Source organism: Antedon bifida, chromosome 3 (assembly GCF_963402885.1).
Source record: "Antedon bifida chromosome 3, ecAntBifi1.1, whole genome shotgun sequence".
NCBI classification, from domain to species: Eukaryota; Metazoa; Echinodermata; class Crinoidea; order Comatulida; family Antedonidae; genus Antedon; species Antedon bifida.
This window is the reverse complement of record NC_136228.1, coordinates 25852769-25866185: the sequence shown is the minus strand read 5'-3', so window position 1 is coordinate 25866185 and position 13417 is coordinate 25852769. Positions and strand designations below refer to the sequence as shown.

Genomic DNA, 13417 nt, shown 5'->3' with positions numbered 1-13417 from the left:
CTTAACGATCCACCCCGCCGTCAAACCTGGTTACGGCCCTGTCATTTAGAATAAAATGATCACCTATTGTTATTGTATCAAATCTTTATTGTTATTGTTTCTGGGCACTATTTTGTGTAACAATTATCTCAAAAAGTTTAATGTCAATGATTACCAAAATTTCACAATATCTTTCAAATAATATAACTTAATCCTAATCAGCATGATCACTCATCCGTGACGTCATTTATACGCCATTTTGTAAAATCACATTATCAATCATATCTCCATAATTCATTGTCACATTAATGAAATTCACTATACGTAAACTTCAGGTAAAGGGTAAAAATATTAGCCAATAAAACGCACGCGCACGTAGAGTCGCGCGTTAAAAATTTAAAAAGCTCAAAATTAAGTTTTGATCAATTTAGAGCATGAATTGGGCCATTTGGGTGTTTCAAAAAATTACTGCGCAAAAACGCACACACATTTGACGTACAAAATGTTGTGACGTCATCAAATGGCCACTTCAATTTAAAAATTAGAATTTTTTATCTTTTTTTTTATGTTAACACATCCAATAGTGCGTATCTCCGTTATTTGAGCCCGATTTTTACTCAATTTTCAGTATGTGCTTGCTATATTAATTATCTTTATCATGAGATGCCACCATTTTCATTATGATGACGTCATCACGCGTAAAAACTTGAATAACATAGGTCGTATAATTGTAATTTCACCTTCGCCGTAAATTTAAATATCTTACAGCTCTTCAGAATTGAAGGTTGATAATTCCATCATACCAAAAAATTAGAACATGATGTGTGTCCCGTAATTTCACCTATGCTACACTGTATATAGATATACAGTATATACTGTACATAATGTATATGGCATATAATAGGCACAACTCAGCAGTATATTAGTTTGATGGTTCGGGTTCCTCGTCGTCGGATCCAAATGGCATCTCTGTTTATAGTCCAGGAGTTTTAGACTTTGAGGTAGAAATAAATTTGCTAAAGCTGAATTTTTTCAGGATAGGTCCCTGATGTTGTCTACTTTCCCCCGTCTTGCACAACCCGATAGGGTCATTTTTCAAAATGGCTGCCATCTTAACAATTATCGTATGTTGACAACCAGTAGGTGTAGGCCCTAAGTAAACATTTTTTGTGTCAAAATACTCAGCAGACTCTATATTCACTCTAATGAAAAAGTTCAACAAAAAATTACCGGAAATGCCTATTTTGACCTTTGAACATACATTTGGATTACCTCAATATCTTATCGAAAGAAAATTAGTAATTCTCTTCCGCCTTCGTTACGTGTTTAGAAGAGAATTTATATCCCATATTGTAGTTGTACAACACGGTTTGGTATACCGTGTGTTGTTATATGCAAATGAGTTTGCGCAGGTGTATGGGGAAGGCAGTATTGTTAGTAATTCGCGGTCACCACGCCACACTGTTAAGACTAGTTCTTTACACCAAGCTCGCATTTACCTATTCATTATATTAATTAACACCAATTCTTGCACAACGAATAATTAAAGGAGAAGATAGAGGAGGCCGTGTCTAACATCGACAACGACCAGATTGAAAAAGAGAGGGAGATGCTCACAATTATTGATAAGCGCCAAAAGATCGTTACAATTGCCGAAAAGCATGGTTGGAATAGCATACAGGCCTACGTGTCTGACGAGCTTGCTAGCGATTCCGATCATGACAGGCGTTGGCGGACAAGCGGAATTTAAACGGCGAAAGCGGGAGCGCAAACATAATAATGTGCCCTACCGGTAGCAGAGAACGTGGTAATTTTCGTTTTCAATCCGTCACTTCAACGGCAGCTTTCCCATGATTGCAGTTTCAGGCACCAACAGCAACCCGTGCTATCTGCAGCTACCAGGTTTGCTGGGGATTCGGCCAAATTGGCCATATCCAGTTCCAATGCCCTTAACAGGCAGGCAGTTCGCAGCAAATAAAACTGGGAGGAAACAAGCACTAAGCACGAGATAAGTATGCATGATAGTTTTAACAATAATTAGGCCTAACGACTATAAAAACTAGTTTAGACTCGGAATTTTCCGGAGTCACAGGTAGAGATTTTTGGTTAGAACACCGTAATCCACATTTGTTTGTGATTGATATTCTAAATAAAGGTTACGTTATTCCGTTTACATGTCTTCCACCCACAGCTTTTCTTAAAAATAATCGTTCTAGTTTGAATCATCATCCCGAGTTTGTAGTTGTTAAGCGTCAGTAGCATTAAAGAACATGATTCCCCACCCTTCGTGGTCAATCCTCTCACCGTTTCTGAAGGAAAAATTAAGACTAGTTTTGTATCTGCTCTTTAACCTAATTTACTGGTTCGGTTTCCCTTTTCGTTTCAGACGTTTTCAGCAGTGGGGTTTGGAGTGAGTTTGCTGATATTAACATCTGCACCAATGAGTGTTTCAGGTCTGGTCTCTTCACTGGTGTTGGCTTCTACTACAAGCAAGTACAGCGGGGGTTGGTTTTCGCGGTGCAGTTCAAACTGCACGTTTTTAGACTATACAGCTCACTATGTTGGTCGATCGGTCGGTTGGTCGGTAAAAACTAGCTTCAGCACGCGACTGCAGCCATGTATATGGCCTTGTTCTTGTTTCCGTTAAATCTACTAAATTAGCTTTATATATTGAACACCTAAAGTCGTCTGCATCATCAGTTTCGCCATAAATACTGCCATTTACAGCATACGATGGGTTCACAACTTGGCTGGTATTTCATTCCCTACTGACAGCATTTCATTTTCTTGAATAATGATAATGATAATAAGGGTATTTTCACAAGATATTAGAATGCCGTTTGGTCTTGACAAGTGTGCGGTTCTAGAAATGAAGAGAGAGGTAGACAGGTTGGCTGTAATGGGTTAGATTTGTTAGATGATGAACATATAAGAGAGGTTGGAAACGGCTACAAATACCTTGGTATATTGCAGCTGGATAAGATTCTGAATGCTAAGATGAAAGACAAGATCACAGCTGAGTATATAAAGAGAGTTACAAAACTACGAAAATCTAAACTAAATGGGGGAAATATGATAAGTGGCATCAACGCATGTGCTGTTAGTGTGTTACGCTGCAGTGCGGGGATAATTGATTGGTCTTTGGAAGAGCTGGGCAAGATCGACAGACGAACTAGAAAAGTTATGGCAATGAACGGAAGTATGCATATCAGAAGTAATGTCATGAGACTATATTTACCGAGGAAGGAAGGAGGAAGAGGGCTGATCAGCATTGAGGACTGTGTAAGGAAAGAGAGTAAGTTATTGCATGGCTACCTAAAAAATACTACAGAGTGGATGCTGCAATTTGCTTTAAAGGAGAAGATGAAAAAGAGAATCTCATAGATTATCAGAAGAGGTGGAAAGATGAGAAATCCAAGGGCTGGAAAGAGAAAGCCCTACATGGAGAGTTTGTGCGACAAATAGCAGCTGTATCAGGAGAAGATTCTTGGAGATGGCTTAGGAATGTTTTTTGAAGAAGGAGACAGAAGGTTTGATACTAGCTGCTCAAGAACAAGCCTTAAGAACGAATGCGATAAAATACAGTATAGATAAGACTTCAGAAACACCGTTATGTAGATTGTGTGTAGACTTTACTGAAACTGTAAGACATATTATCAGTGGATGCAAGATGCTCCCCCAGAGAGAGTATAGAAAGCGTCATGACAAGGTGGCATTGCGGGTACACTGGGAGATTTGCAGAAAATACGGAATCGAATGTACTGACAAATGGTATGACCATCAGCCATTAGCAGTCACAGAGAATAAAAACATTCGAATTACTTGGGACATTTCAGTTTACATAGATAAGAAATTAAAACACAATCGACCTGATATTACTATTGTAAAGAAATGTAGGCCCACATATGAATGGACATTGGTTGACATAGTTGTGCCAGCGGACCAAAACATCATAAACAGAGAGATAGAAAAGGTAGAAAAATACTAAGAACTGGCTTTTTAAATCAAGAGAATCTACAGAGCAAAAGTTAGAAAGTGGTTCCAATCGTAATTGGCGCTCTTGGAACAATTTTAAAAAATGCAAAAAATGGCATGAAACCCATGTTATTAACGAGAAAGCACAACAATTCATTAACCAAAACATCACCTGGTGGCACTTACGGAAGACAGTAGGTCGTTGGTACTAGTTGATGGCACGTCTATGTCATTAGTTAATTCCATCTGGCTACCCAAGATAGGACTTTGAACGCCGCAGCTGGATGACGTCATAGCGGGTAGCACACCTGTGAAACACTTGGGCAAGCCTGTCAATAAAAATAATTGATCGGAATTGACAGGGACTAGCTGTCAAAGTCCAAAATTAATGAACGTAAACAGCAGTACACTGATGCAAACTGTCCTCCTTTTCAGTCACAATACCTTCTTCTTTGGAAAAGTGTCAAGCATAGTGACCAAATAAAAAAAATTATATAAAAAACGAGAATTAAAAGAAAGAAAATTATCATGTCGGTGAAGTTGATTACTAGTTCCTTATTCAATTTCAATTCAAATTATTTGTGACTGTCCCAGTCACAAATATTTTAAAAAACAGATTTTAATACGTAATAACTGTCTAATTGAGTTGTTGCATCAACATGTTAACGCGCACCAGAGATCTCTGGTGCGCGTGCGTACAATTTAGGGACTAATGCAGCTGTTCCGCCGTACCACGCCGAGAATGTTAAAGAGTCGCTATCCAATTGAGTTTGAACAATACCATAAAAGCCCTAGTGGTTGAGACATCTGCATATCAAGCAGAAGGTCCGGGTTCGAATCTCGGTTTCTCATTCTCACAGATTTCCTCATCTTATCGTTTCAAATTAATTAATTAAATTTCAGTATATCACCGGACGGTTTCGAATTAATGTTCTTTTTCAGTGCAAGATAGATAGATAATATATATATATTATAATAGTATATTTGTTTTTGTACTATATGAGTTCTTAGATTAAGATTTTTTGTACTATGGATATATTATGTCATCATGGTATTCCGAAATAAAAAGATGAATGAATAAATGTGATATTGAAAATTCTAATTGGCATATTTAAATTACCATATGACGTACTTATGACGTCATATGGTTGTTGTGACGTCATATATATTATGTTTTAACTGCTTAAATGACATTATCTTATGCGAAAAATTTAGAAACATCTAGAAAACAAGTTTCCTAACATTTGTTTTGTTGAAATGAACATCATTTCCAAAGTTCAATCGGACAGCAGGAAGTGGGTTAATTAGCATAAATTCAAAATGGCCACTATTTTCTATACCATTTTGAAGCTACGTATCTACTTAACTGTGCATTACGAGTAGATATAAATGTGATATTAAACTTTCTTATTTAAATTACCATATAGCGTACCTATGACCTCATATTATGTCACAATAATGCTCAATTGGCATTACCTGTATTATAAGGGGAAAATATATAAACCACAGAAAAATATGTTTTAAATGTAATGAAAATAGTAGAACATTTTAACACATCCAGGTTAAGATCATCAACTGGGTATCAGAAGTTATGTTTCGGCCACCCTTCACACAACATGCACTAGAACATTCCAGTTAATTTTCTGCAACTGCATCCTTTTATAACTGCAATCTCATTTATATTTGCTTGCATCTGTGTAAATTAATTTAATCTCCATATGCATTCAAAGTTTCTATTCCATTTTCTTGACATTTTCTGTCAAGGAAGTTATATACTGCTTGTTGTTTAAATACTGTAATTAGTAGTGGCAAGTTTGAAAATTACTCCTTTTGAATTCCGTTGATGTGTTAAAAAGTATATCTTTAACTGACACATTATTGAATGTCCTTGTTGTTATGCTCATTGAAAATGTATTTGAAAGATAAACATTAAGGCCTATTATAGTGCCATAAAGAGTTCCAGTTGGGAAATTGAGATGAGTTGTAGGATGGGTTTGAATAACCTGAACCACATAATTAAATGGCCTCAATATAATATTTTTAAAATTATCCTTTACCAATGTTAATAAGATGAAGTTGTAGGAAACACAACATGTGCTAATGTACCATGTTGTGAGTATAAATCTGTTGCCGAAAAAAGTTCATCTTCATAAGTTTTCTGAAGAATAAATGAGATTTTGTAAATATGGAAACTTATTGACAAATTTCGACAGAAAAAATGTCAAGAAAGTGGTTTTCCTGCGGTTTGTTACATTTTTCCTATAGGATATGTCTTATGAGCAGTATTGTGACATTTCATGTCATAGGTACGTCATATGGTAATTTAAATATGCTAATTGAAAAGTTTAACATCACATTTAATCTACTCGTAATGCACTTAGTCTTAACCCTAACCATTAAGGTGCTTCAAAATGGTATAGTAAAAAGCAGCCGTTTTGAAATTATGCTAATTAACCCCCTTCTTAATGTCCGATTTTGGTAAATTTTGGATATCATTCAACAAGAAAATGTTAGATAATTGTTTTCCTGTAGTTTCTACATTTTTTAGATAACTGACACTCGACGCAATACAGACATTTGTAACGCAATGTATGCTGACTAATATTTATTATGTTAATTAAGGCAAGAAGCCATCATTATTTTGTTTTTCAGATATGCAAACAAACTGACCCATTATATACTAGAAATAATGTGTAAACTACACGTGTTTGTGAAAAGGCAAACATAAGTTTGTAACGATTAAAGGCCAATTTACACTAGGGCAATAACGATCGACGATAAATAGATAAACATCCTACATCTTGGATAAAACGAAATAAATTAGAACCGTTTTCGTTCTAGAACTATAGGATAATCATGTATTATTATTATATTATTATTATGTATATATTATAAATAATATTTTTGAAAATCCAAACAAATTACGTCATGATCAATAAAAACAATAAAATCTTAACGATCATAATAATTGTAACGATATTGTTGCTCTTACTAATGACGTCATTTGATTGGACGTGGTGGAAATATTATTTTCATCAAAGGCAGCATAGATGACATAGGCCTAGATAGTTCTATGATGAAAACTTCTTTTGTTTAAGGTATGAAAAATGCATATTTATCTTTTTATCATCGATCGTTATCGCTCTAGTGTAAATGGGCCTTTAGTTTGGGTACTTGTTGTAGCGGCGCGCTATACAATCTTTGTTTGATCTACTAAACAACTTTTGTTCATTGGTCAGAAGTTACGCTGGTGGCGCAGTAGTGAGAGAGAGGCGTACTACACACGCGTTCCTCCTTTGTTTATTTACATTTAATTTTACGATCGTGCGCGCGCCGTTGTAGGAGAGGAGAGGCGGTGGCAGCAGCAGCAGCAGCAGAGGGCATATCATTCACACGCGGACGACCAGTGTCATATGTCGCGTGTCAGCTAGAGATATTTTTAAATACAATAATTAATAAATAGCCCAGGCATTGTATTGTAGGCCGAGCTTTAGGTAAGGTAAGTAACATACTGGAGACAGGTACAGGTACAGTATTGTTATTGAGGAGACAGCATTGGTCTAGCCTACGCTAGGTCTAGGGCCTACTAGGCTAGGGCTGGCCTAGAGTAGTAGTTAGTATAGCCTAGCTAGGCTAGGCCTAGCCTAGGCCTAGTAGTACCCAGCAAGGACTGCCTAGCCTAGCTAGGCCTAGGAGGCCTAGGTAGCCGAATACAGGTCAACCCGTACCCATGCCAACTCGTACCCACCAACCCGTACCCAAATTTTGGCTTACTTACTTAAAAAGGGAATCCCTCGTCAGCAAAAACACGTAGCTAGGCCTAGCTGTTATTGAGGAAACATCTACCAAAAATGTTTAATTGCCGTAAACAAACAGATAATTTTACTGAATTATTTAAGAAAAAAAAATAAATAGAAAACGATCATACGCCACATTGCGTTGTCTATTTTTTGACACACTACAAATACGTTTTTTTAATATAAAAGAGGAATCCCTAGTCAGCAAAAACACGTAGCTGCATGTTATAGAAGAAAATCTGCCAAAATGTTTAATTGCCTTACAGTACGTGTATATGATCATTTCACTGAATTATTAATAAATACAATATATGGAAAACGATCATACGTCATTACTGAGTCGTCTCTTTGACGCCCTATAAATGCGCGTTTTTTTATAATAAAAAGGTTAATCCCGGTCAGCAAAATCACGTAACACGAAATCTACGAGTAATTCTACCCCATAGCCCTGCAGGCCTTACAGTACGTGTATAATTATGATCCCCGATATGATCATTTCACTGAATTATTAATAAATACAATATATGGAAAACGATCATACGACTGAGTCGTCTCTTTGACGCCCTATAAATGCGTAATAAATAATAAAAGGTTAATCCCGGTCAACAAAAACATGTAACACGAAATCTACGAGAAATTCAATTTGCTTAATTCAACCAATTTTAAATTACCAATACAATAGAAATAATAATTACTTGATCGAATCTAATCAGGGAAGATAATTAGGTGAAAAATTGTAAAAGTATAACAATTTTACGTTGTTGGTAGGCCTACTTTACCTGGGCTTAATTGAGAATTGTAATACTATACAGCAGTTAAAATATTTTTTATTAATTAATGTTCTCTTACGAAAATAAAAAAGACACATCAAATATACGTTTATAAAACTATAATACTATTAAATAAATGTTAACAAATATATGCCTAATTAAACGAAGTTTACAATCAAATCAATGGTCATTTTTATTAGCACACATTTCACCGAGACCTGTAAAATAAAAAAACAATTTAAATATAAAAATATTCATACGACAAAAGCATACCACTAGTTTTGCGCCGATGAAATCATTACAATTAATTATTCAAATTGGGTACGAGTAGGCCAAATAATGGGTACGAGTAAGCCAAAAATGGGTACGGGTAAGCCAAATAATGGGTACGAGTAAGCCAAACACTTAGGTACGAGTAAGCCAAATATTTAGGTACGAGTTGGCATGGGTACGGGTTGGTTTGGGTACAGGTTAGCCAAAGTGGGTACGAGTTGACCAATTATTTGGATACGGGTTAGCCAAGTTGGGTACGAGTTGGCATGGGTACGGGTTGGTTTGGGTACGGGTTGACCAGCACCCGCCTAGCCTATGCCTAAGCTAGGCCAGGCCTACTACTAAGGCCTACTACTACTAGCTAGCTAGACCGCTAGGGCTAGGCATAGGCCTAGGCCCTAGTTGTGATTGTGATGTTGGTGATTTTATGCCTACTATACTAACCAATATTTACATTAATCAAATTACATTTTTGCCAATTTTTTTAATTACCGTATTTGTTAAAATCTCCTAACATTTTACATAATCTTAATGCTAGGCTTAACTGAGACTTTCTCGTGGTGTTAGGTCTTAGATTAAAGTAAGCCTAGGTCTTTATATTGCAATCCGCCCCAGGGTTGAAATATTTAAGAAGTGCTTAAGCAAACAACTTAAGGTTATTTATCAAACCGTCTTAGCAGAAAAATTAAACTCTAGAGGGCAGCAAATTATGTCTCAAGATGAAAAATCCTTGCTTACGTGTGCACATTAGCTTTTTTCTCTTAGCGATGGTGGTGCTATAACATGTAAACTTCCTCATTTTCACTCCAACAAGAGAGGCGCATTCTGGTTACTATATGCTTTTATTACTTGAAATAGAGAAAGAGCACAAAAGTAGGAAATACATGCGAAAATTATTCGCTCTAAACTTAAATCAAATTAACATTTTTCCAGGGGCGGATCCAGGGGTGGGGTGCTACGGGGGAAATGCCCCCACCCCTTCTAAAAAAAAAAGGGGGGGGGGGAAGAGAAAGAAGATAATTAAAAGATATGAAAGAGAGAAAAAAATGTATCGTAGGTTTTAGATACTCTACTATTACTAGCCACAACTACACCCAGCAACAGAGTCGGCGATTTAGCCTGCCCCCTCAAGGACTAAAAAAATCGATCAAAATCTGTCTCGATTTAGTTGATGTTGGCCTGATTTAGTAGCCGATTTAGTTGAAGTTCTTAAAACTCTCTTTTTGTTGCTTCTACGTAATTGATCATGAAAGACAACCAATTTAAGTGTTAAATCAAATAATAACGGTGATTTTATTCTTATATAGGCCTAGAATAGACTTTCTCACGTATAAATGTACGTACTGTTGATTTATTTAATTTATTTATTCTTTCTTTTGACTGGATTGCATTTCAGTAATGCAGTACTGCTTTCCAAAATGGTCCAGTTACAAGTTTAAAAGTAAAGAAAAATTATAACATATAAAAATACAGAAAGATAAAAGCATACTTTTGTTCTAGTTTCAGTTGGTAAACTAAAAGATTCTTGTGAATTGAACAAGCATGATGAACATTACCTTACTTGGTATTCCACGCGTAAAGTACGCCCTCAATTTGTTACTGTACGCAGTACTTTAGTAAGACCGTCTATCTGATAAAGCCGGCTTTAATCGGGGAGTTAAGACCATCAGTTAAGACTGATGATGATATTAAACATTAGTTTGAGGGTAGTTTTAGTCGCTTTTAAAGTTGAAAATTCTTGATTTCACACACTCAGTAGGGTATTGTTTTATTTAGGGAATATCATATTTTTCTCCCCGACAAACATGGTCAATCCTTCCCGATGGTGGGTTTTAGGTGGCGCCACCACTGGAATATCATTTATAGTCATGTAATGAAACATCTTGATCAACAACTTCCAACATGGTTTCAGAGTAATTGTGCGAGACACAGCTGCTCACGACTGTCGTGGGTGGGAAGACAATGTAATGCAATGATAAAGTCTGCAAAATGTAACAACTTCTAACCAGGTTTGCGTAGTGTGAAGACAATTTTCTAGAAAATTTCCCGAGATTTCACACCGACGAGAGGCTTGTTCTTTTTTTCTGAGATGTCCCAAGTTTGTACTAGTATGTGTGTTGCCCTGGAATTTAACTTACTAATCACAGTACACTAATAATTAAATAGCACGTCCAACTATGCAATGACAATACTTGATTCCTTGAGATTCTCAGGGTTTCGCATATGCTATATGAAAGCGTGTAATATTTCGGGAGTTTAAACCTGGTTACAAGTTGTAACAATTTACGCAGATGTGAAAAGGGTATAATTCGCTGTTTTCCAGTGAGAATTGATATTAACAACATACTTTATTAGAGCTTTTACAAAATATAATTTACTATCCGACTATGAAATTCAGTATGTCCTATACCAAAATATGAGGATGGAAAATAACTAACATAAAAAAAATAGTATTAATCAATAATAAACATCTATTATTATTATATATTTACACAAACAAAACAAGAAGAAAGATACAGTATATTAAAAACTAATATATTAACAAGATTCTGGTTTTTTTTTGACTGCATGTTTCAAACATTCATTTTACAGTGAGCACTATTGCGATGACTCTGCAATTGTGTTTAAATTGCTTGCTTTTAGAATTATTGAAAATTACAAATTCACAAACTTAACTAAACAAATATGTAAAAAAAAAAAAAAATGCATAAACATTAACTAAAGTCTCCAACAAAATAACAATTTAAAACTTAAATTAACTGATGTTCAGTAATACAGATCTTAATCTAATATAACGATTGAACATGTTTAATTTCTGATCTTTTTTTCCAAGCTCTCTTGGCATAAAGTTTACAAAATCTATAAAAAATCTGCTCTACTTCATTAGGTAGAGGAATAGCTGTTGATCCTAAAACATAATACAGTTTGTTATCGATAGATGAGTTTGAAAATTCATTCCAGATTATTATAGTTAATTAATGTATGTTCATGCTTATCCAACTGCATTGTATTATATTACTGTATTATCTTTTTGATTGCCGAACTTCAAATCATTATAAGATGGTGCCCATCCATATTGAATGGGCAACGGCTAGTGACAACTAAATTGCACTATTTTTGACATACATTTATTAGGCATTAATTTACATTGTAGTAGTTTATCATCCTTGTAAAAAAGTAATTTAAATGGATTACATTTTTTTTTTACTAATATACTTCAGTTCTTTACATTTATTATTCTTTTTAATAGATTTGATGACATGATTATGGATGAATTAGAGGGATCAGCAAATGGTAAGAAAGAATTTCAATACATTATTTCACTTCACTTTGTGTTGATTCGCCACAAGTCAACCAATCAAAGGACGAGAATCCAAAATCATTCAACCGTGAGCACTCACTGACTCTCTTTTCCCAGACGTTTTTTGGGGTCAAGCAGCTTGGACCTATCACTTAATCGAGTTTACAAAATATAAAAAATGTCAGCCATAGATAATAAGCTTTCCGCTTAATATAGCTTCTGAATGAGTAGTCCTCTGGGGATATAGCTGGCTAAAGCCGTGGTGCGAAAAAGCCTTTGTAAAGAAAGAAATGGATAAAATACATAAAAATGCTGTAAAATTTAAAAGATGACATAAAATATTCATTTTAAAATTCATTCAGTTTTTCATTTGGAAATTTTGTCCATTTTTTTATTGCATTTAAAAACCATTAAATTTGTTTGCAACACAAGATATTTACAAACTAGAATTTAATTTGTCACTTTGACCATCTAGGTCGTGTCCACAGATGGATACACAGTAATTTCAGCGTAAAAAAAAACTGGCGATTTCAAATGTACGTACCGCAGGACTATAGTACATTGTCGTTAATACAGAAACGAATAAATAGACACGATGATTTATGTAGTCAACTAAAATTAGCACCCAGGGAATTAGGCCTACTTCCGAATGAGAAATTTGTCTTAAAAATGAGTCCAAATTTTTTATTTGAACTCATTTAAACAAACCCATTTTGTGTTTTGTATATAACATTAGAGTTGAGGGATGGGGAAGAGGATGGGAAGAACAATTTTTAAATATTCTTTATCCACTCGGTAACGAAATATTGTTTTAAATGTTTTATAGGCCCATCAATAATATACCACTAAACACAGTAAAACATTTATGATTTAATACTTTTTTAAAACTGTCCCTGTTATAGTCAATTGAAATAGTAAAGTACACCACTACGACGTTTATATTTTTTATAATTATTAATTAATACAAACGTTGACAAGCAACTGTTAGTAATAAAGTTTGTATTTGTATATTATTTGATTATATATCCAGCAGTAGAGCCTACCCACAGTCACAGTAATAAATGTTCTTTGTAAATTGTATATGTGTTTATATATCTAACAGTAACCACATTCACAGTAAGAAAATTTCGATTCAAATGGCGACCAAAAATGGTTAATACATATTTACAATATTGTCAAAGTATTGCAATACTATGTATATCTCAGTTTTAAATTTATTCTCCAAGGGCCCATACATTTACCGACTTGTGTTAAACAAAGGGATCATAAATTTACCTACAAACTGGGAGTCTGAGAGATTGGAATGTTCCATTAATCGCAAA

At 34.9% G+C, this 13417-nt stretch overlaps 1 protein-coding gene across 8 annotated transcripts in view; it reads left to right on the top strand.

Annotated features, from left to right (window-relative positions):
• Positions 1–7351: 7351 nt before the first annotated feature.
• Positions 7352–13417, top strand: part of LOC144836853 (uncharacterized) — a 103717-nt gene continuing 97651 nt past the window's right edge. For 7 of the 8 annotated variants that reach the window (XM_078691738.1, XM_078691737.1, XM_078691740.1 and 4 more), the window contains exons 1-2: positions 7352–7448; positions 12045–12088. In XM_078691738.1, coding sequence (XP_078547864.1) covers positions 12055–12088 — 34 coding nt within the window. In that variant the 5' untranslated portion in view covers positions 7352–7448; positions 12045–12054. Of the gene's footprint in view, positions 7454–12044; positions 12089–13417 lie in introns of all 8 variants that reach the window. The other variant, XM_078691736.1, reaches the window with a different exon arrangement.